We start from the raw sequence: 25,024 nt of genomic DNA, 5'->3' as shown, positions 1-25,024 counted from the left end.
ACGCCATTTCCATTTCCACAGACCGCAGCAACAGCCTACAGCCAAAGGCATGAGCCAGACTGCCCCGCCCCCTATCACGCGCCTCGTACGTCAACGTCATCGCAAATTGAAGACGCCAAGACGTAGCCTACGGCCTCTCACTAGGAAACAGAGGTGCGTCAAACAGCTACACGTTCCGCCCACGAGAAAGATGGCACCCGGCGCGTCAGCCATTCCTGCTGCCCGGTTTCTTCTCCCTGGGGGCTGGATTTAGACAAAGCAGGAAGAGTGTGATTTTGATTTTCCCGCCCTTTCTCTCCTACTTGCTCTCACACAGTTCGCTGAGGCTGAACAAGAAAGACCCGATGAAGATTAACCAGAAAAAGAAAACAAGGCGGCACACATTCGCGGATAGAGGCCGGTTCGGGAGGTCTTGGGACGCGCGCTAGAGGCGTGATCGGGGGCGTGGTCATGGGCGTGGCAGGGGCGGGGTTGTGGTTGCGGTCCCTGCGCCCACGGCGGTGGAGGGGAAGGTGGTGGTGAGTGGGTGAGTGAAGAACGAGCCGGCCGGCGGGCTTGTGGGTGGCTGTTTGGGGGCAGGTTGCCGGGACGGTTCGAGGGTGGTTCGAGGGTGACAGCGGGGGCTCTCCCCGAGGCTCAACTCGTCCTTCCTTTTATTCTCGCCTTCCTGACTGAAACGGGGCATAGGGCTTTCTAGCCTAGCGACTAGTGGAGCTGTCTGCATCCGGGCCCCGCGCTTCCCAGCAGCGGCGGCGCAAACACGAGAGATGGGGATCGGGCCTCTTCTCCGCTTTCCCGCCCCACAGTTCCTGAGCCGGCCCTTTCCCAGCGACCCAGCGGGGACCCCCACCGGGAGCGCTACAGCTATGGGCTCGAGAGAAAGCCCCGAGCACCAAAAGGCCTGGCCCAGTAGAAGGCCAGAGGGCGCGCGGCCCCTCGGGACCAAGTCAGGGTTCGCTAGGAACCCGAGACGTCTCTGCCCGCGAGGAGATAATACGGGGTAGGATGGGAGTGTGGACATACTACGCGCCTATGGAATTTCAATAGAAGTTTGTAAACAGTGCTAGTGTCTTGGAAATGTGAGCAGCAGTGCTAGACAGAATGTACTCCCATTCTGTGGGACATGACCAGCTTGCTTCATAGCTCCGAGATTACACAGACTCACTTAAAGGAAGTGACTCGGGCATCACTTGACTGATGGTAATCGGTTGCAGAAAGAAGTGCACTGATTACATGTCTGTGTCCACATGGGATCTGCCTGGCCATGATGAACTCCATTAGGCAAAATTAAGGACAAGGAGATAGATAGGTCATGCACTTGCCCAGGAGGGATGGCCGTTTCAGACGCAAGAGAGATTGTTAGGCTCTAGTGAATAGCAGTTGTGGCAGGTGGCTAAATTCCTATTCAAACTTCCCATCCATCAGTGGTGGTGCACAGCAAGGGTATGCAATCTGTCTGGCATTACTTTTACTTTGTACAAAAGGTTCAAAAGACTGGAAAATACTGTTAGATGTGACCTTTCTCAGATTTTGGAAAACGTTTAACATAATCTGGGAACTTCACAGAAGCAAGACTATAATATATGGGATATTAATAATATGGAGTCAGAATACTTAAAATACGATGGTGTTTAAATACTTAAATATTTAAAATACTTTAAATACTTAAAATATGATGGTGTTATGGGACGCAGGCACTGTTACTAGCGCCTCTGCCAAACCCTACCACACTAGGAAAACCCTGAATCGGTTGAAAACTGCTTAATGATGACTATGCTCTTTATACCTATGAAACAAAAATGAGAGAAATTGCAGACCACGTTGCAAATTGTGCACTAAGCCAGCATTTATCTGCTCCAGGAAACAATTATATACAACTTATGAAGCTGATAAAATAGTCTCTTTATTTGGCTCTCTTGGCAGTACAAAATTTGCTTTCAGAGAAAGAAGTAAAAAAAGCAATGAAGACTCCTATCTTTCTTGGGCTCTATGTTAATTAAATAGTTCCTTGGAGTGATAGGTTAGCCTGCCTGTTACCTGAGAAACTTGGATCTGTGAGAGATGGCCAGATAGGAAGAGCATGAACTTCATCTCTGAGTCTTGCTTAATACTGAAAACTTTGAAAGTGTTGCAGTCTGATTTTAAAAGCAGTTCACTGTCCTTAAACTGGTCTTGGAAAAACTCTTGTTTTGGAAGGTGGGCTGGTTTAGGACCCTGCCTCTCTTAGGACTGGGAGAAAGTAAATAGAAAGCATGGTTACAAGAAGCGAGAGCGCCTTATGATAATAGAATTCTGATTTACTATGGCAACTTTCTAAATACCAATAAGAGAAGAGATGGCCGATTTTTAGCAAATGTTTAAAGAAAAAGTAAAACCTCAAACCTGCCGCTCTAACAGTTTTATCAGATGCTTATTAACATAATCATATTTCTGCATATGTTGGATTATTTTCAGAAAGTATATTGGGTAAACCCTCATGAACCCTATGCTTTGTTTACAGGAGTGGCAAGGCACCGTCTCACCCAATTTGGATCCTGTCTTCCCTCAAAAGACTGTGGCTACTGTTTGATAACCCTCTGGAGTAGCCAATACTACATGCACATAAGATATGTTGATAAAAGACTATTGGTTTTGAACTGACTTTTTTTCAGCCACGTTTGTATATATGGATTTTCCTCGCCAAAGACGACGCCTTCAAGTGTTAGTAAAATTATTTTAACAACTCTTCTAATAATACTTCCTGTGACATTTTATTTCTCAGGTTACTTCTTTTGGCAGGATTTAAAGCCAAGTAATTCAACATGATCCTTATCCTTCGTTTTTTTTCCAATTATACTAAGGGTGAGACAATGTATTTAGTGACCTGTGATAATATAATTTTCATAATCGGGTAAAAAGTTTTCTCATAATTCAATCACATTTTGATCTAGGGTTCAATTCTGTTTTAGAAAAGACTTTTATTTTCAATATATTGGTGAAATATTTGAGTTGTAATATTGCCTTTATAATTATTCACCTTTTTATCCAAAAAGAAAGAATGAAAGAAAAATTTGTTTACAGTATAATTTTATGGTTGTGTGCTTACTTAATTCATCTCCTTGTCCTCCAGATTGCTGTTATTAATGATAACAGCAATAGCATCATTACCGTTTCAATTCAAATTACATACCTGTATCCCATCATTGAAAAATAACTTTTTAAATTGTATCTGAGACAGTGGATATGTAAACAAGCTGTACAGCTTATATCCAGTGGTCTGGATATATCTTATATCCAGTGGATATGTAAACAAGCTGTACAGCTTATATCTTGTGGTCTCTCAAGATCATTAAATTGGCATAACATTAAAAAGTAAATGTTACCTTAATGAGTTTCTGAAATTAAACATACATATGTAAAAACTGTCTTTGTGTTAAGCCATTTCTGCATGTACTCATATTTAAGTGTTTTGCCGAGCTCTGCATGCCGATTCATAAAATTGCAATAAAAGTACTCATGTAATGATCTAAAAATAGAAGTCACTGCTTTTCATCAGATTCGGAATCCTCTTGAGAAGATATAGATACAATTCTTTAAGTAAAATGGTTTACTTTGACATAAATTTATAGATCAAATGTTAACTCTCACAGCAATCATCCAGGCAGACAGGACTATTAGCTGCTCTCTATTATGGTAAATAGATTCCACAGTTTTAGACTTGCTTATATGAAACTGTCATACTTTTTTTCACTTTCAGTCTTTGAATACAAGTCTTCAATTATAGTACTTGGTAGAATGTTTAGTTTTATGCTAGTATCACATAGAATGTACTCTTGTAGAGTAATATACAGTATTGAGTGGATAAAGATATACAAATTAAGCAAGGGAACCAAGAACCCTGGATTCTGGTTTGGCTGCATGCTGGTTCATTCTTCTCTCTGTGCCTGTTTCTCAGTAGATTGAAAGGTTTGACTAGGGCTCATCCAGCCCTTTTGTTCTGTACATGTTCTGAATAACTGAAGCTTTTTTATCTTAGCCATTTAATATAGAACTCTCTTCACAGTGATAAAATGCTATATACACTGTACTGCTTTCTTGACTGGCAAATGTACTTATCTTTGCCTTGATGTTTCAGTGTCATTTTAAACATCATTCTTGGGATTTAGTGCCCTGATACTAGAGAGTTCATTGAGGATAACAGGGCGGTTTGCTCATTTTTAGTTATGGCTCCCTACTTGTGTTTTTTCCTTTATGTCTTGTCTTTCTTTTTCTTTCTTTCTATCTTTCTTCCTTCCTTTCTTTCTTTTCTTTTCTTTCCTTTCCTTTCTTTCTTTCTTTTTTTTTTTTTTTTTTTTTTTTTTTGTCCTTTTAACAGCTTTAAGATATTTCTGCTGTCAGGTGTTGTATTACTTTTCTAGGATTACAATAACAAAGCACCAAAAACTGGGTTGCTTAAAACATCAGCAATTTATTCTCTCACAGTTCTGGAAGCTAGAAGTCCTAAGTCAAGGTGTTAGCAGGGGCATGATCCTCTGAAGGGTCTAGAGAAGGCTTCCTCTTCCTAGTTTCTGGTGGTTACTAGCAATCCTTGGCATTCATTGGCTCATAGTTGCATCGTTCCAATTTCTGCCTTTCATTTCATATGGCTGTCTTTCCTTTGTATCTCCAAATTTTTCTCTCCTTGTAAATATACCAGTCACTGGATTAGGACTCACCCTAATCCAGTATGACCACATCTTAACTTGATTATACCTATTTCCAAATAAGGTCACATTCATATACTCTAGTGGTTAGGATTTGAACATATCTTTTGCGGGGACACAATTCAATCTATTGCAAGGGTCATGGTCTGTATCTGAGCCTTTACCTTTCTATTTTTCTCCTCTTTAGTTGCTGTGGTTTAAAGACCAAATATCTAATCCTACTAAAGTTGCACATGGACTGGATATTTGAGAACAATGAGGGTCTGTTCTATGAAATTTGGTATATAACATTTCATGTGAATGTAAAGAGGCCCTTTTTTTTAGTTCATTTTTATTTTTGTTTTCTAAATGTATGCCCTGAATATAAGTGGCAAGTTACTATGTCTCATTAAATTATCATCATATTTAATGTGTACCTACAGTGCTAGTTGGATGTCCCCATCCTGGTAAAAGACATGCTTCTAAGTCCTTTTTGACTTAAGAGGGGAAACCACATATGTCTAAATCATTTGGGGTTTTGATGAATGTCTTTAAAATGGCTGAACCTAATCATTTGGTTTTGTATGTCACTGTTTAGACCTCTCTGGAGCATTTGGATAATGTGAGAGTTGGGATGCAGTAATGTCGACTCTCTGCCCACCACCATCTCCAGCTGTTGCCAAGACAGAGATTGCTTTAAGTGGTGAATCACCTTTATTAGCAGCTACCTTTGCTTATTGGGACAATATTCTTGGTCCTAGAGTAAGACACATTTGGGCTCCAAAGACACAACAGGTACTTCTCAGTGATGGAGAAATAACTTTTCTTGCCAACCACACCCTAAATGGAGAAATCCTTCGAAATGCAGAGAGTGGGGCCATAGATGTAAAGTTTTTTGTCTTGTCTGAAAAGGGAGTGATTATTGTTTCATTAATCTTTGATGGAAACTGGAATGGGGATCGGAGCACATATGGACTGTCAATTATACTTCCACAGTCGGAACTTAGTTTCTACCTCCCACTTCACAGAGTGTGTGTTGATAGATTAACACATATTATCCGGAAAGGAAGGATATGGATGCATAAGGTGAGTGGTTTTTGAGCTTATTAATCATGCTAACCTAGCCATTGAAAGTTTATTTTCTGATACAGTTATTTCTAATTTTTAGAAACTACATGCAATTAATGTCAAACAATATCTGTTTTTTATTTTGCATCTGTCCTATTAGATACAGATAGATCTGGTCTGATATCTGTGATCTCCATAATAACCATGGATGGTAGCTGCACATAACAGATAAAATCTGAAGCTTAGTGAAATTAGGAAACTTTTAGAGTCTGGATATGTCTTGAGAGCCTTTGACGCTAATACCTTTTTATTTTTTTTCATTGCATGACCCTGTCTTTCAGTTACTGCTATGTGTAGGTATAAGCAATTCAAAAGAGTTGTTTCATAAGCTGTCAGCCATTTAGCCTTTGGTCACTTTAACTTCTTTGCCAAGTTCCTAAATTTGTAAAATGAGGAGGCTGGGCCAAATGGCTTCCAGGAGGTATTCCTTTTAATTTTGCGGATTAAGCTAGAGGAAATTATTGTTGTCCCTTACATCCTATAGTTTAGTATATAGTGATATTTACATTTCAGAATACTTTTGGCATATATAAAGAACAAATTCAATTCTTTCTGCTTTTTAGTTTGATACTAACCTGGAAATCCATTAAAGCATTATTGATTTTAAAAGGCTCTTACCAGATAGTAACGAAAAATAGTATCTTTTTTTTTTTAAATTTTATTTTGTCGATATACATTGTAGCTGATTATTGCTCCCCATCACCAAAACCTCCCTCCCTTCTCCCTCCCCCCCTCCCCCCAACAATGTCCTTTCTGTTTGCTTGTCATATCAACTTCAAATAATTGTGGTTGTTATATCTTCTTCCCCCCCCCCGGTTTGTGTGTGTGTGTGTGTGTGTGTGTGTGTGTGTGTGTGTGAATTTATATATTAATTTTTAGCTCCCACCAATAAGTGAGAACATGTGGTATTTCTCTTTCTGTGCCTGACTTGTTTCACTTAATATAATTCTCTCAAGGTCCATCCATGTTGTTGCAAATGGCAGTATTTCATTCGTTTTTATAGCTGAGTAGTATTCCATTGTGTAGATGTACCACATTTTCCGTATCCACTCATCTGATGATGGGCATTTGGGCTGGTTCCAACTCTTGGCTATTGTAAAGAGTGCTGCGATAAACATTGGGAAACAGGTATACCTTCGACTTGATGATTTCCATTCCTCTGGGTATATTCCCAACAGTGGGATAGCTAGGTCGTATGGTAGATCTATCTGCAATTGTTTGAGGAACCTCCATACCATTTTCCATAGAGGCTGCACCATTTTGCAGTCCCACCAACAATGTATGAGAGTTCCTTTTTCTCCACAACCTCGCCAGTATTTATCGTTCATAGTCTGTTGGATTTTAGCCATCCTAACTGGGGTTAGATGGTATCTCAATGTGGTTTTGATTTGCATTTCCCGGATGCTGAGTGATGTTGAGCATTTTTTTCATATGTCTGTTGGCCATTTGTATATCTTCCTTAGAGAAATGCCTACTTAGCTCTTTTGCCCATTTTTTAATTGGGTTGCTTGTTTTCTTCTTGTAAAATTGTTTGAGTTCCTTATATATTCTGGATATTAATCCTTTGTCAGATGTATATTTTGCAAATATTTTCTCCCACTCTGTTGGTTGTCTTTTAACTCTTTTAATTGTTTCTTTTGCTGTGCAGAAGCTTTTTAGTTTGATGTAATCCCATTTGTTTATTTTTCCTTTGGTTGCCCGTGCTTTTGGGGTCGTATTCATGAAGTCTGTGCCCAGTCCTATTTCCTGAAGTGTTTCTCCTATGTTTTCTTTAAGAAGTTTTATTGTTTCAGGGTGTATACTTAAATCCTTAATCCATTTTGAGTTAATTTTAGTATACGGTGAGAAGTATGGATCTAGTTTCATTCTCCTGCATATGGATATCCAGTTATCCCAGCACCATTTGCTGAAGAGGCAGTCCCTTCCCCAGTGAATAGGCTTGGTGCCTTTGTCAAAGATCAGATGGCAGTAAGTGTGTGGGTTGATTTCTGGATTCTCTATTCTATTCCATTGGTCAGTGTGTCTGTTTTTATGCCAGTACCGTACTGTTTTGGTTATTATAGCTTTGTAGTATAGCTTAAAGTCAGGTAGTGTTATGCCTCCAGCTTTATTTTTTTTGCTCAGCATTGCTTTGGCTATGCATGGTCTTTTATTGTTCCATATAAATGTCTGAATAGTTTTTTCCATTTCTGAGAAAAATGTCTTTGGAATTTTGATGGGGATTGCATTGAATTTGTATATCACTTTGGGTAGTATGGACATTTTCACTATGTTGATTCTTCCAATCCAAGAGCATGGAATATCTTTCCATCTTCTTGTATCCTCTCTAATTTCTCTCAGCAGTGGTTTGTAGTTCTCATTACACAGATTTTTCACATCCTTGGTTAACTCAATTCCTAAGTATTTTATTTTTTTCGTGGCTATTGTAAATGGGCAGGCTTTCTTGATTTCTCGTTCTGCATGTTCACTATTGGAGAAAAGAAATACTACTGATTTTTGTGTGTTGATTTTGTATCCTGCAACTGTGCTGAAATCATTTATCAATTCCAACAGTTTTTTTGTAGAGGTTTTAGGCTGTTCGATATATAGGATCATGTCATCTGCAAACAGGGACAGTTTGACTTCATCTTTTCCAATCTGGATGCCCTTTATTTCCTTCTCTTCTCTGATTGCTCTGGCTAGTACTTCCAACACTATGTTGAATAGGAGTGGTGAGAGTGGGCATCCTTGTCTAGTTCCTGTTCTTAAAGGAAAAGCTTTCAGCTTTTCCCCATTCAGGATGATATTGGCAGTGGGTTTGGCATCTATGGCTTTAATTATGTTGAGATACTTTCCCTCTATACCTAACTTATAGAGGGTCTTTGTCATGAATGAGTGCTGAACTTTATCAAATGCTTTTTCAGCATCTATAGAGATGATCATATGGTCCTTGTGTTTGAGTTTATTAATATGGTGTATCACATTTATTGATTTGCGTATGTTGAACCAACCTTGCATCCCTGGGATGAATCCCACTTGATCGTGATGAATAATTTTTCGTATGTGTTGCTGTCTAGTATCTTTTAAAAGAATAGTTTTCTACTATGCTTGAAGGCTTGCCTCCTTTTTTCTCACATGTTTATGAAAATTATTTAAAATCAGGAAGCTTTATATTCCCCAGATTCAACTTCTTATTTAACTTGACATTTGCGAGTCATTATTTTCCTTTGTGAAACTATGCAAATGTTACATTAACTATTTTCTGCTAAATTGTCTATTTTTTCACTGCAACATAAAAAGCACTTTGATGGGCCGAGCCCGTGGCGCACTCGGGAGAGTGCGGCGCTGGGAGCTCAGCGGCGCTCCTGCCGCGGGTTCGGATCCTATATAGGAATGGCCAGTGCACTCACTGGCTGAGTACCGGTCACGAAAAAGACAAAAAAAAAAGCACTTTGATTTTATTTCGTATTGTCTATGAGAGCATGTGTGTGTTGAGTCAATTTCCTGCCTCCCTCTTTTTGTCCCCTAAAGTGAAAAGTATTTTCCCATGAACTAAATTACAGAAAAATATGTCTGCATTTAACTGTGTTGTGAAAAATAAGCAAGTATCAAAATATTGTGGGGGGTTTTGTTTAATAAATTTTCTCTTGCTCAGGAAAGGCAAGAAAATGTCCAGAAGATTGTCTTAGAAGGCACAGAGAGAATGGAAGATCAGGTAAAGTGCAGATTGCATACTATCAAATACCATTATTCACACAGCAAATGTCTGTATAAGGCTGAAGGCCCGAGAACATATTCGTTTAACGGAGTGAGCCTGAAAATGAACAGTGCCTTTATGGAGATGTATGGAATAAACTAGATGAAAATTTCATACCTTAGACCTAAAGAATTAAATAAACAAAGGGTAATAGTAATTGCATCTACAAATTAATCTTTTGCTCCCTTTTTTTCTGTTTATACAGAATAAGTTTCAGATGGCTTGTGCAGAGTAAAAATTTTAAAAATTTTATACGAGATTTTCTTTAAGGTGTTGCTTCTCAGACATTTCCACAGAAGTAGTTACAACAGGAGGAAAGTGAGCATACCCCGAAAGTGCCTGGGGGTACAGGCATAGCTCTAAGCATAATATTGCTTTAAAGTCTTATACCGTATCTTTAATACCCATGCAATTTACATTTTATTACATGATATTTATTTGTTTTCATGTTAAAATTTTCCAATGATAGTCCTACCCTCTTACAGCTCAACCTTCCAGTAACATTAAATCTCTAGGAAAACATGCCATGTTTTTCCCATGGCTTTGAATGCCCTTAGGGAGTAGGCACCAGAATTTGAGAAGCATGGCTGCAAGAGTATGACTTCCCTTTGTTGGAATTAAATGCAAACCATTTCAGTGTAGGGCAGAGAAGTTCTCCTGAAGGGTAATCTCCAGTGGAGAAAGGGTTCTTTACTTTTACTCCCGTTGCCTCTGGCATGCCACCTTTCTTGCTCTTTCTGTAAAACTCCAGTCTGAACATGGCTGGGTTGCCTTTTCTACAGTTTTCCTTAATATGACTGAGACTGAATGATACTTTAAAAAATAATTTCTCTCAAACTTTGTGAAAATACAGGGACATAAACAAGGAACATACATAACCCTATAAAACAATCTCCTTTACAAAATTGTTACGTTTGTACTTTCACAGATAGCTTTCCAGGCCAGAAGAGGTAATTCTGGGGAAAGCTCTAAGATTTATAAGAAAAAGTTTTCCTTTACCCAGGGAAGCCATTCTTTACTTGTTGATCAGTACACAGGGTCCCCAGGAATGGGATGACTTTTACCAACCTCTAACCTGCTAGTAATAGAGTAATTAAGTAAACGAAATTTAACAAAAATGAATCATTATTTTTGTTAGATTGCATGTGTTAATTGGTAAATAAGCATTTTAACAATTACTTTAAAAAGCAAAACAATGAGTGGTTAGTTGTGAAGGTTAGTACAGGATGAATTTTTTAAAATAAAGCTTTCTATATTATGCAAATTGGCTTATGGCTTAGGATAAAACTTTTAGAGATAGCATCACATTTAAATTCTCAAACAGCTTACATGATAAGTGAAAGGACAAGTCGACACCAGTTGACAATCCACCGGAGAGGGCTCGTTTATTAGGTGGCACACACACACATATATAGGGCTTTTAGGGAACGCTGATTGGCTTAAAATATAATCCCTACTTAGAGAAGGGCAACCAGCGCCATGATGGGGTGTGGCCGAGAAGGACTTATGTGATCAGGGTGTGATCCCTTGAGGCATTTGGGTTCTTACAATAAGCAACTGAAAAACTGGCTCAAGTTACTCAAAAAACAGCTGTAGCAATGACAGGTTCTAATTTGAAGATGCATGTGAAGAGTTGGAATAAAATCATTTCATGAAATGTGAGTAAAGAAGAACCTATTATTAAATTGATTTTAAATAAGTTATTTTTTAAATATGTTTAACAAAATTGATATATATTTGTCAATTTCATCTATATCTCTAAACGTTTACATATTCAGGTTGGTTAAAAAACTTGGGGTTGGTGGTCGTAGTGAATAAGTGAGGGATCACCCATATCTGAGACACTTTACATTTGTGGTGTTCTATATGGATTTTTCAATTGATTCTAGAAACTGCAAATTTCTAATTGTACTTTTGAGTTATAATAAGTAGTAGTATTATTTTGAAAGAACTCTAAAGGAAACTTTTCTGTTTTATTGATTTCTTAAAATATATGTGATGATTTTGATTTGCATTTGGGTAGATTATTCCTATTATGAATGCGAGATTGCATATTGATTCAAGCTTTCTTATTGAGTTATTTGGTAAGGATTCCAAAGTGTGGCTTTCCTCATTTTTCAATATGAAAAGTATTGATGACCTTTGTGTTTTTTGTTGTTATGTTTTGCTTTTTTGGTGGCTGGCTGTATTGATGATCTTTAGTAAGAGTTTTTATATCTCAAATAAATTTCAAAGGAGATCCTTTTTAAATGTACAATGGTGATTTAATTAACTGCATGTAACAGTAAGTGATAAACCAGAGGTCCCATGCTCACCAAAGAAAATTATTCCTAGAAGAATGAAAATGAGCTTTAAATAACGTGTGAATCTTTTAGAAATATTTCAGAGTAGTAGAATTGTTTGGGACTGTGTTTAAACAAGTTACCAAGTATTTCCATCAAAGAATGTTTTTCTTTGCTTTAATATTTAATTTTTTATTGCCCAGTTTATTTCGTGATTTTCTTCATATCATTTTTTTTTATTGTGCAGGGTCAGAGTATTATTCCAATGCTTACTGGGGAAGTAATTCCGGTAATGGAACTGCTTTCATCTATGAAATCACACAGTGTTCCTGAAGAAATAGATGTAAGTTCTTATATTATTAAATGGGAGCAATTATACCCTTTATCAATTCCCTTGAGTTATGTCACTATTACGTATGTTAGTAATATTTAATATTACTAGCATGCATTTTACCATATGTACTATTCATATGAAGTATTAGCTACTTTAACAAACAAGCACACATAAAGTTCTGGATTCTGTGGCCAAACAGGCTTTTTTGATCAGTGATAGTTATGACAAAATTAATCTATTTAGATTATTTTACCACTTACATATTTCCTTGAAATGGGAGAATTTCAGAACTCAGAGAAGCAATTAGTATTTAATGCAGTACTTTTTGAAACAAAACAGTGTGCAAATTGGTAACCATTAATGGAAGTTTACTTATTTTTGCCAATTTAGTTCCTTTATTCATTTGTTGAGGACATTTTAAATCACACACTATGCATGTGTAGAGATATCTTTAGGAAACTCTTCTTGTTGCTTTCTGACCTTGTCATTAAGATTGGTCTCCTTATTCTGACAGCTCAGAGAGGAAGTTGTTCTTGTAGAAATTGTTGCTTGACCTGCCTGACCAGCTTTCACATTCATTCTTCTGAAAGTTTATGGTAGTGCACAGAGATTGTTTTATGGGAATTCTTGCTTCTCAGAAATAAGGGCAATGTGTTATGTTAAATCTAGACATCAGAAAACTTGTGTATTGTTATTGTTATTTCAACACTATATTATAGCCAGACTAATTTGGTTTTTTGGTGCATTTTAGATAGCTGATACAGTGCTCAATGATGATGATATTGGTGACAGTTGTCATGAAGGCTTTCTTCTCAAGTAAGAATTTTGTTTCTTTTCATAAAAGCTGTATGAAGCAGATACAAATCTAATACTCACCTATGACAAGATTTGGAGGGAATAAAGAATAGAATACCTACCTACTCAGATTATTCTAAGGACAACATAGCATATTTGAACTGTTGCTTAATTTTGTGTTATTACCCATTATATGTCTGTGATGTATCTGATAGTACTCCTTTTATTATTTAAAGAAGCTGAGTTTCCACTTTGCTCAAAAAATCTTGGTTCCTTGTTTGATTCTGGTTTCTTGTTTTACTTCTCATTAAATCTGAAACTAAGAACTCTTTCAAATTAAGTTGTATGGGCTTAAGTTATTTAGGCCTACAAAAGAAAATTATTCATATTCGTACTGATCGTTTCCATCTAACAATGTAGGCTAGCACTTAAGAGTATGGGCTGTAAAACCAAACTGCCTGTCTCACTGCTGTGTAACCCTGGACATACTACCTGAATTCTTTGTGCCTCCATTTCCTCATCTGTAAGATGGGAATAGTAATAGTTCTAGCTTTATAAGGCTGTTGTAAGCATTGAGTGAGATAAATTATATAAAGCACTTAGAACAGTGCCTGGCACATAAAGGTACTTAATAATAGCTAATAGCTAACATTTTCTGTTTATATTTCTTCTAGGGAAAATGATAACAGTATTAGCCAATATTTATTGCATGCCTGCATTTTAGTCTCTATGTTAAATGCTCTACATGTATTATTTCATATTCTATTTTAGTGTTTCTTCAAGATAGCAGGTCATCATGAAATTTTATTTTTAAAAATGAGAAGTGAAAAGATAAAGTATTTGCTTTTATGTCCACAGTCTTTTCCTTTAAACATACGATGGAATATCAGACGTGTGACTGTGTTTAACCTAAAAGCCTTTAGCTTGAATCAGAAGCACTTTAGTCCTGAATCTGCTCAGTGTTACCCATTCATATGTTATTTTTAATCCCATTTGATTTTAAGTAAATCACTTAACCTCTCTAATACACTAGTTTCTTTAACTATAAAATAATGTTATTTTACTAATTAACTGGGTTATTTTAAGGCTCAAATGAGAGAGTCTCTGTGAAAGGCCCCTGGAAAATGTAAAGTCCTATACAAATAAAAGATGGCATTATACTTATAACTTTGGTGTTTCTCATGTAAAGCTTTTCTGAGTTACTTTAAGCTCACTTACTTTTTTTTTTTTTTTTTTTAGTTTGTGAGACCATTTTATAGCCAATGTTTTTAATCTGTTTTCTTTAACTTACAGTGCCATCAGCTCACACTTGCAAACCTGTGGCTGTTCTGTTGTAGTAGGTAGCAGTGCAGAGAAAGTAAATAAGGTAATTTATTTTATAGTCCAGCAAATGATTTGACTTTCTAATACTGCTAACATATCATGGATTATCATTTAAATGCTAGGTTACAATTAAAATGATCTTCTAGTATAAGGAGGCAATATAATCTCACCAGATTGCTGTGACACCCTGTGGCAAAAATGAATTTGAGATAAACTGTTTGAATAGGGAGTCATTTATTAATTTCACTTTGATAACTCATGATCACCAGTCTTAGTTTTGTATAAATGGTTTTGAGTATATTTTTAAATTTTTATATTTTTATTTTTATATTTTTAAATATTTTTAAATTTGAGTATATTTAAAAATATACATGTCTTCTATTTCCTATTGTTATTTTAAATAAGTATGAAGATAGCCATGTACTTTTGGTACTAGTTCCAAAGACATGTTATTTGATCGTAATTTCATTGTCTTGGATTTCCTCTTAAATCTCTCCCTTTTAAGGACCTATTGCTATTAAGTGGTCAGTGGAGGTTATACTTTGTTCAGTAATGTTCATGACCATTTCCTTCAGTGCTACATGAGATAATAAAGAATTAATGAACAGTTATGTTTTCAAGCACTAGGCAATAAACTAAGGGATTTATACTTTTCTTCACTGACCATTAATTAGAAAGAGTCCAGGGATAAGTGCATATATCTATAAATTTAAGCAAACCTAATTTTTTAAAAGAAAGTTTTAGGGCTGGCCCCGTGGCTCACTTGGGAGAGTGCAGCGCTGGTAGCGCCAAGGCCACGGGTTTGGATCCTATATAGGGATGGCCGGTGTGCTCACTGGCTGAGCATGGTGCAGACAACACCGTGCCGAGGGTTGCGATTCCCTTACCAGTCAGAAAAAAGAAGAAAAAAGAAGAAAAGAAAGTTTTACACAGGAAATATATGTTGGGAATGATTATTTGCTTTACAAAGTTATTTGTAATTTGATTTTTTCTGTAGTAAGCTACCCTGTGTATTTACATGAGCCTTAATTTACCAAAATTATATTTGTCATACAACTGTTTATGACAGATTAGTACATATCTATTATTATGTTGCATCTAGGGACTAGTGTTATTATTTATTATTTCTGTTACCCCAAAAAGGTGGCTTCCATCTGTGACCTCCAAAGCCTTAGAATTCCACAGCTGAACTTCTCAGTCTGCTTTGTGGAGAGAGAAAGGCTCCATGGTTGGGGCTGTGGTTTTTAAATATTTTTTCTCACACTCCAGCCTCCTTAGATAGAAGAGCTTCCCTTTTACCTTCTAAATTTGAGAAAAAATTTGCCACTGCTCTAGGTTGAAAACCACTGCTTTAACATAGTACTTCTGGATATGGTCTAAATTCCAACATAGTTACATGACTTTATTTTTCTTAATAGAGCTGTAAGTTAAATCTTGTTAGAATCAGAGATTTCTAAACCCCAACCAATGACCTTATTTTAAATCAAATTTGATCTAATTAATTCCTTTTCTGTTGAAGGATTTGGACATTCCTTGATATGCATTATAATGGAACTTCACATGTAGAACTATTAAACAGGCTGTAATTCTGCTCAATTTTAATGCATTTAGTTTTCCTGTCCAAAATTATTAGCTTTTTTGAAAAACAGTTGCTGCTGGGGAGAGATACAAACAGTGATTGTATTAGGTCATTATTTCCCACTGAAATAAAGGTTCCATGGTCAAGTAAGTTTGAGAAAGTCTGCAAATTGTGTCACCTGGAAAGTCACAATATGTATTCAAATGTTAAAGGTTTTGGTACTAAATTTACCAAGCATTTCCTGAACTTATTTGACTTCAGAATCCCTTTTGTAAGCAACAACTGTTACATCCCATAGACCATTCCAGGTGACTAAGGAATACTTATTTCTCAGGATGTATTTTATTGACAATAACAATTGAAATTTCTATTTAAATTTCTTTCATAAGCAAACCAGTGGTCTTTTTACTTCATATTTTAATGCCAAAATCTTTTATTTTATAGATAGTGAGAACATTGTGCCTTTTTCTGACTCCAGCAGAGAGAAAATGCTCCAGATTATGTGAAGCAGAATCATCATTTAAATATGAATCAGGGCTCTTTGTACAAGGCCTGCTAAAGGTATAACTTCTGTTTCCATAAAGGTATACCTTCCTGCTAAAGGTATAGCTTCATAAGTGAAACCAACTTTTTAAAGTCATTTTTGAGACTCTTTATAAACATATTTTAAATATTAGCATTTAATACATCTTATATTTTTAGGCCCAGAGACTTCCTTTTATACAGTTCTGAGCATAGCATATGTCTTAGTGGATTAATAATATCAGTGAAACACCGTGGAGCATCCTTTGTTTTCCAGGTGATTCCCTGTAGCTACGTGTCTAGCCTCAGGATTGTTCTTTTTTAAATACATGCTTAAATGTTGTACACCTAAAATGGGAACATTTCTTTTTTACTGAACAGATTTGAATTTTTGTGTTACCATTTTCTGTTTATGTACCATATTTATCAGAAAAAAATTTAAACATCTTAAAAAGTATATAGGATTTGAGCATATATATTTCTGTATATACATTAGAAAATATGTATGTATGAGGGTACTTCAGAAAGTTCTTAGAGTCATATTATCTTTTAATCCTGTTTTTCCATAAGCTTTTTGAAGAACCTCTTCAAATATATATATTACAAAAAATGTTTTATATTTTTCTTTCATTTAATTGGGTATACTTCTCAAGGAGCAAAACAAATCAGTATAAATTAGTAATTATTTTCAGTAGTTAAGGGGAAGACAATTTTTCACTTTATTGAATCTGTTACTGGTGTTTCGATTATAATAAAAAATGTGAGGAAGTAGCTTTCCTGATGTCAATAAATAGCTTTTCTAATGGTTATGTGATTCTATCATAGTGAATGCTTTCTTAATGTTGTAGGCATAGCAAAATGAAAGAAAAAAATATTAAAAATTATTGCAAACAAAAATTATATTCAGCTTTTGCATTTTCAGTAATGTGCCTGCTATGGGCTCAGAATATAATAGTATGTAATTGTTAGAAATTGATAGACACTAGTTAAAGGAAACACATTTCTAAGTTGAATTTTACAAATCTGAAAATTAGAACTTCTTCCTGTTAAAGGCATAACAAAGTACTTAATATTTTTATTTCCTTAGCATCCTCTCATTTGATTACATAATTTTAGCCCTGACAGGGACCTTTACCAGATGCATAGAGGAAAACTTGAAACTATGATTTAATGAAAAAATATTTGAGTTCTCCATGCAAATATAAATTATATAGCCTTCCAGAAAATACTTTGACCATATACAAAGATGATTATCACAGCATTATAAGAGTGAAAAAGTGGAAATAGCTTTTGTCTTCTATTCATAGCACATAGTAGTACCTCCTACATAGTAGGTACTTGTTACATGGTAACTGGCTACCCAACTGACTATACCTGGAAATAAGTAAATTTTTTAATTATTATAAAAGTACATATTCATTGTTTTGAAAAGAGCATAGAATAATCAAGAAAGAAAAAGTCGCTTGTAATTTCACAATCCCGAGAACAACCACTGTTAATATTTTGCATATATCTTTCTAGTTTTTTTTTACCTACGTATTTTCTTTAAACCACCCCTCTCCCCAACACTCCTATGGGATCATGTACTCTACTTATTGTCACCTGCTTTTTTCACAATATATTGTAATCTTCTTTTAGTATCAGTACAAACTTCAGCAACTTCATTGTTAGCAGCTAAATAATAAACCCATTTTTATTTATTTAATAGCTTTTCTTTTTGGATGCTTAGGTTGTTTCTGATGTTTTCCTATTAAAACCAATGCTGGGCCAGCCAATGGCTCAGTTGGTTAGAGTGAGGTGTTAACACCAAGGTCACGGGTTTAGATCCTTGTACTGGCCAGCCACAAAAATAAGGTAAAAAATAAAACCAATGCTGTAGTGAACTCCTGTCACTAAAATTTTGCACACAATCCTGATTAATATCTTAGGATAAATTTCTAGAGATGGATTTGAGAAATCAAAGCCAGTTTTTTAATTAGAAAAATAATTGTATCATTTGGCATATAAGACAGTACATTTTTCTTTTATTTTGACAGGATTCAACTGGAAGCTTTGTGCTACCCTTCCGGCAAGTCATGTATGCTCCCTATCCCACCACACACATAGATGTGGATGTAAATACTGTCAAGCAGATGCCACCCTGTCATGAACATATTTATAATCAGCGTAGATACATGAGATCAGAGCTGACGGCATTCTGGAGAGCCACTTCAGAAGAAGACATGGCTCAGGATACAATCATATACACAGACGAAAGCTTCACTCCTGATTTGTATGTAATGCTCTGCCTTTTGATATTGTCCTCAAGCAATATGAAACTATCTTTTGAGTAAAAACAAAACAAAAAAGTGGCACTTAAAAGGCAAGAAATGTTACTAGCAGAATTATACTTAAACATTTAATCAAGCATTTTTTTCTTAAATTTTTTTTTTTCATATAATTGTATTTCTTCTAAAACAGGTTAGTTTAGCTCTTAACATAAGTATTTGAATACTTATTTAGCAAACATATATTGAACTCCTAGGCACTGTACTAGGTGCCGGGGTTAATAGTGGCCAACCAGACAGCTCCTGCCCTACATTGCTTATAGGCTAATGTGTAACAGTTATTGATCAGGCTTATTAACTAAACCAAAGAAGTAATTCTAAGTCTTCTTTTCCCCTTGATATATGAATATGTAATACAGCAAAACTGTTGAAATATGTTAATAGAGCATTTTTTTACTTTGTATTTTGTATTGTTTATTTCTTACCAGAAAGTCTGATCAGTAAATTGAAAAGAAAAATTAGTGATAATTAAATGTTGAGTGTGGACTCAATTAGAAAAAAAAGTGATGATATAAATCTATAATCATAAAACGCCAAGAAAACACTAAATGATGTTCTGAAATAAGAAAAAGACTTATAGAGCTGGCCCCGTGGGTCACTCGGGAGAGTGTGGTGCTGGTAGTGCCAAGGCTGCGGGTTCAGATCCTACTATATAGGGATGGCCAGTGCACTCACCGGCTGAGTGTGGTACGGACGACACTGAGCCAAGGGTTGCAATCCCCTTACCTGTCAAAAAAAAAGAAAAAGACTTATAGTATACAATTATGGTTCTCTTTAATCAGTTAAAAGTGCTTGGAGTAGTGCCTGGCGCATAGAATGTACTCAATACATGTTAATAATCCTAGTAATCCTGGTTTAAGTGTACAGTCAGCAGTAGGATTGGAGCAAGCAACCGTGTTCTGTGTGTCTGAGGAAAAACTTTGAGCTGAGGCAACAGATATATGGAGCATCAGTAGCCACACACTAGGTGTTGCCCAAAAGCACAGAATAGGATCGTCATGTCCAAGGGCTCCCCAGCCTCATGTCACTAGGTGGAGAAAGATGACTCCATTAGGACCCATCTTTTCCTAGTGTTCTTGTTGGTTCCTTAGAACGTTTTAGGGGTACTGGTTTAGAAAATGAATTGGTCCAATTGGAATTCACCATCGCTAAGTTTTTTCACATATTGATAATTTTGGTACATTTGTAGAAGTTCTCAAAATTAATCTGTGCCTTCAAGCATTTTCTTCTTTCTTAAAGTGCTTAATATTTTTTCGCTTTTTTGATTGCTTGGGAGCTTTTGGGGGGGAATTTAGTGAACTTTTGAATAAGTTTGCAGCTGTTGAGTAGTTTTGTTTTGTTTTGTTTTTTAGAGGAGGTATATGTGTATGCTTTTAACATTTCTTACTCATTTTTAGCCAGCTATTCTTGTTTTGCTGATCATGACAAAATAATGTCATGAATTTTAAAATTTTGTTTCCAGCTCTATTTTATGAACATAAAATTGTCCAAAAATAGTATTTTCTATCATTAGATTGTGTGTTGTTAACTTTTACATATTATAGACCAGTTTTACTTTTTACTGTATTTTAAACAATGTTCTTTACTTTTAAGTTGCTTTTAATTTTAACTTTAAAAAATAATTTTAGTCAGTGCCCATACATTAAAAATTAGTAACTGGAAATATTCTTGTGAACACTTTGCTTCATCCGGTTCGCTTATGATCAAGACATGCATTCAGTGAAACAGGAATAATCAGAACATTGGACTTAAATAGCTTTATTCTCTCTCCAAAGCCCAAGACAGGATGCTATTAGTGCCCTGCAATTAATTGTGAAATGCCGATTTTTCACCCCTTCTCAGTTTTCTTCTGTAGATTGGTACACCCATCTCCTAAGACTAGGAGACTTAAGGTACTTTCCTATTTACTTCTGCACACACCCATGCTCTTCCTCTGCCTGTCTTCCCAGAACCCTACTGTTTTCAGTCATTGTTTCAGTTAAAAATCTCTTACCTTATAAATGTTGTATTACCCCTCTGAGTTGAGCATAACCTAGGGAAAATGGAAGAGAAAAGATGGCGGGTGGGTCCCAGGAAGGGAATAATCTTTTTTGTTTGTTTGTTTGCTTTAGCACCTACTATATCCTAGGTGTTGTGTTAGATATACATTATCTCAAATGACCATTGTCTTGACTTCTCACTCTGGTCATTGCCAAGGTAGGTAACATGTTCTTGGGTATATGACTTGCAGGTGGTGGGCATGTTGATGCAAACCCAGCAGTTGTGATGTTGCAGATAATCATCTGGGCATGCTTTCTAATCCCACTCAAATGTTCTTAGCATTCGTCCTTGGTTTGTTTTGGTTTTTAGTGGTAGTTGTCATGTGTTTATTTTTGTTGCTGGTGTTTTGTTTTGTTGAGTCGCCAGTTATTGGTGATTATATTTATTAATTGCCTAAGGCTCTCAACATTTTTTTTGTAAGGTGAGGGTAATAAAATAGATTAATAGATACATACAAGGGTACTTCAAAAAGTTCATGGAAAGATTTGTATTACATTTTAGTTCGTTTTTTCCACAAAATTTTTGTAGTACCTTTGTACATACCCTTCTAGGGGACTGCTTATACTCTTTAGAGAAAATATTAGCCTAACGAACACCAGTAATATGCAAATAAATCCTTTAGTTAAAATTCATATATATCTCCTAATATACATATCTGTATCCTTATAAATATGTTTATATATAATATCCTGTTTATAAAAATTATTGGCTGGAGTCAGGGATTATTGAAAGTAACATTGGACATTTTTTTTTTCTTCATAGGAATATTTTTCAAGATGTCTTACACAGAGACACTCTAGTAAAAGACTTCCTGGATCAGGTAAATGTTGAACTTGAGATTGTCAGAGTGAATAATATGACATGTTTTCTTTTTTAATATATTCTGCAATGCCTGTACTATATAAAATCATAGAATTAAGTCCTTATCTTTTGAATTAAGTCCTTATCTTTTTGTAGTGTCTCTGATCTTTCTAAGTTATCTAAATGATTTTTCTTTTGAATTATTAATGGGGAGTGCCTCTATATTAACAATTAAAAATGCAGCACTTCCTAGTTCAAATAAATATTTTAATTTCAAGCACTAATCTGTAACCAAAAGGTTTTGGTTTTTTTTTTCCTGAGGGGGTGGTTTATTTGATTTAATTGAGCCAAAAATGTTTTTAAAACTTAGTATATTTCTATTTAAATGATAGAATCCTTATTGTCTCATTCTTTTAAAAAATATCTACTTAATTACACATTTGAAGAAAATGACAGATTATATGGGACTTATTTCTTAATATAACAGAGCTTTATCATAATATCATTCTGGGGATCAGGCCAGGAAACTGTGTCCTAGATGTATCTTTGAAATAATGAGGTCCTTATGTTAACTAAAAATTTTGGTCTGTGTGGTCTGTGACACATTCCAAAAGTTCAAGGATAATTCATAGTCATAGCATTTCATGCTTCTCAGAAATAAATCCCTCCTCCTCTCCACCCCTACATATACATATATCACCCCCTCTCCTATCCCCCAGCACACACACAATGTAGCTGTATGAATATCTCAAAACCATAGTCTCAGCTTCTGGGAGCTTTAATTTTATTTGAAGATGTGGGCAGAAAAAGTTAAGTAACACAACATGAAATAACCTGCATAATGATTTTTAATGATGAACTAAACGTATGTATTCTATGTATACATGCAAAATCTGAGTGCATTGTTAAAGATAAAATAGCAAACTTCAAGAAACTGTCAGATTGCTTCTGGACCCAGTGCTGTCATCACACTCCTGGCTGTCAGAGGGCATCAATAGATGTGGTTGAGGAAACACTCTGTATTGTCTGCCAGGCACTGTCAGCACTGTCATGGAAACATGCTGTATAAGTACAGTGGGAGCAAACTGTGTATTAAAGTGGCTCATTTCCCTGCAGGTCTTTCATTTGAAACCTGGTTTCTCTCTCAGGAGTACTTTCCTTGCACAGTTTCTACTCGTCCTTCACAGAAAAGCCTTGACATTAATAAAATATATAGAAGATGATACGTGAGTAAAACCCCTATATGGAAGAAAAACCTTTGTACATTGTTTTTTGTTTTGTTCCCTTTGGACATTTTCTATATTATAATTTTTGTATTTGTTTTTTCATTATTTGTAGGCAAAAGGGAAAAAAGCCCTTTAAATCTCTTCGAAACCTGAAGATAGACCTCGATTTAACAGCAGAGGGCGATCTTAACATAATAATGGCTCTAGCTGAGAAAATTAAACCAGGCCTACACTCTTTTATCTTTGGAAGACCATTCTACACTAGTGTACAAGAACGAGATGTTCTAATGACTTTTTAAATGTGTAACTTGTTAAGTATATTTCATCATAATCATGATTGCTGCTAAAGTAGCTCAGTGGTGTGGGAAACATCACTGCCCTCGGTCATGCCCCCACCGTCCTACTCAACAATTGCAGTTAAAGTTAGTTACACTACACTGTCACCAGAAGTCTGTTAAGGGGACATCAGGTACATCATTACATTGGATCTCTCTTTTCCTAGATGTACTCTCTTGGGATACAGGCTTATGTTTACAATTATAATAAATATTCTTGCTATCTTTTAAAGATACAATAATAGAATATAAATTGACCACAACTACTGTTCTTTGAAACTTATGATTCATAGTTTACATATATCAAAATGAAATCTGAGTTAGATTTTACAGATATAATACTAGTTGACTTTCCATCTTTTGGTGTTCCTTGGTGTATGAGATTACTGTAATACTTTTGTAATCAACTGAAAATTAGGGCATTTAAATCAATTCTGTTCCACAGAAAAGAAGTTAGCTTGAATATAGATTAAGCTTTAGAAAGAAAATATTGATCAAGCAGATGTTTAATTGAAATTAATTATTAGATCTACTTTGCAGACTTAACTCTCTAGAATTCAGTCTGTGTAGAAATGGCAAGTAGTTATGTATAGTTCCTGATTATGGTGAACCACAATCAGGGTGTTTTTCATTTGTTTTGTTGTTGCCATCAATATCCTATATAGTTGAGCTCTGCCCAAGAAAATATAGGAAATTGGATTTTATGTTTTAGTAGTTGCCAAGTTTTTAAATTAATTTTCATTATTTTTGAGCCAAATTGAAATGTGTGCCTCCTGTGCCTTTTTTTCCCTAGGAAAATATAATTACTTGGAAGAAGTTCAGATTTCACTGGTCAGTCGTTTCCATCTTGTTTTCCTCTTGCAGAGCCTTACCATGTACCTGATTTGGCAATCATTGTAACTGAGATTATAAAATGCATTAGAGAATGTACTAACTAATAAGATCTTTTTTCAGGAACAGAGAACAGTTTCTTGTCTTCTTCCTTCGTATATTTCTGCCCATATCTTTGAAGTTGCCATGTTGCCTGCATCATATAAAGAAAAAAGCAGGAGAAAAAAAATAGCAAGAGAAACTTTACTGAAGTGCTATTTTTCTAGGTGCTACTTTGGCAAAACTAAGTGGTCTCTTTTGTTTCCTTAATGTGTTTGGACCATTTTGCTGGCTATAAAATAACTGATGAACATAATTCTGTGCTAGAACAGTGTTGACATAGTAGCATACACAAATACAAATATTTTTATTTAAAATTGTGAAAGTTACATGAAAGGGAAAATATATTTATATGAAAAGGATAAAAGTGGTAGAACCCTTTTGCCCTCACCCACCAAATTTAGTGAAAAAGACACAGTCTATTCTGAAAGGTCATAATAGCTTTCACATCATGAATAAGAAAGATATAGACATCTTGATTTTTAGACAAACATTGAACTAGATGACTGACGTACTATAGCTCAGTCATGAAAAAATGTATAGATACCACCTTGTTTTGTCTTATACTCAGTGCTTTTTACACAGTAGATTCTTATTTAAGTGCTATTTTCCTTTGCTGGTTTATTGTACTGTTATATAGAATATAAGTTGTACAGTGAAATAAGTTATTAAAGCATGGGTAAACATTGTTATATATCTTTTCTTCTAGATGGAGAGTTTTGAATAAAATATCTTTGAAATTTTGTCTCAGTTATTTGTTCAGGAAAAGCACTACTATATTGGAAGACTGATCAGTTTCTGTTCAGCTTCGTAGTCTTATTGGATCTAAACTTTTTTTAATTAATTTTCTCTTTTCAAAGAAAATACATTTAAAGTTTCTTTATGATGCTGGAATCTTTAGTTTTTTTAAAAAAAGCTTTCTGCTTAACTCCCAGGATTGAGTTTTGATTTTTCAAATTATGTATTTGTATTTCAAATGTAAAGTAATACTTAGATAAATTCTTT

At 35.4% G+C, this 25,024-nt stretch overlaps 1 protein-coding gene across 4 annotated transcripts; it reads left to right on the top strand.

The window, feature by feature from the left end:
- The first annotated feature begins 464 nt into the window (after positions 1 to 464).
- C9orf72 (C9orf72-SMCR8 complex subunit) lies at positions 465 to 24,704 on the top strand. 4 transcript variants are annotated; one of them, XM_063080824.1, is made up of 12 exons: positions 465 to 526; positions 2,501 to 2,700; positions 5,260 to 5,747; positions 9,424 to 9,483; positions 12,055 to 12,150; positions 12,893 to 12,957; positions 14,230 to 14,302; positions 16,283 to 16,399; positions 18,397 to 18,632; positions 21,490 to 21,547; positions 22,645 to 22,754; positions 22,867 to 24,704. In XM_063080824.1, exons 3-12 carry the CDS (start codon positions 5,304 to 5,306, stop codon positions 23,051 to 23,053), a joined length of 1,446 nt encoding a protein of 481 aa, XP_062936894.1. In that variant the 5' UTR covers positions 465 to 526; positions 2,501 to 2,700; positions 5,260 to 5,303; the 3' UTR covers positions 23,054 to 24,704. The 4 variants fall into 4 exon arrangements, with proteins under 4 accessions (XP_062936894.1, XP_062936896.1, XP_062936897.1 ...); XM_063080826.1 differs by having other exon boundaries at positions 22,677 to 22,754; positions 22,867 to 22,956; XM_063080825.1 differs by lacking the exons at positions 465 to 526; positions 2,501 to 2,700 and adding an exon at positions 2,776 to 2,841.
- The last annotated feature ends 320 nt before the right edge of the window (positions 24,705 to 25,024 follow it).

This window comes from Cynocephalus volans, chromosome 16 (assembly GCF_027409185.1).
Source record: "Cynocephalus volans isolate mCynVol1 chromosome 16, mCynVol1.pri, whole genome shotgun sequence".
Taxonomy (NCBI): domain Eukaryota; kingdom Metazoa; phylum Chordata; class Mammalia; order Dermoptera; family Cynocephalidae; genus Cynocephalus; species Cynocephalus volans.
This window is presented reverse-complemented; position numbering and strand designations above follow the sequence as displayed.

Bases quoted from the DNA above. Each gene is read 5' to 3' on its own strand.
- C9orf72 (XM_063080824.1), top strand. From the start codon at position 5,304: ATGTCGACTCTCTGCCCACCACCATCTCCAGCTGTTGCCAAGACAGAG. The intron at 16,400-18,396 runs GTATAACTTCTG...TTATTTTGACAG, and splicing joins TTGTACAAGGCCTGCTAAAG to GATTCAACTGGAAGCTTTGT. The intron at 21,548-22,644 runs GTAAATGTTGAA...ATTTCCCTGCAG, and splicing joins TAAAAGACTTCCTGGATCAG to GTCTTTCATTTGAAACCTGG.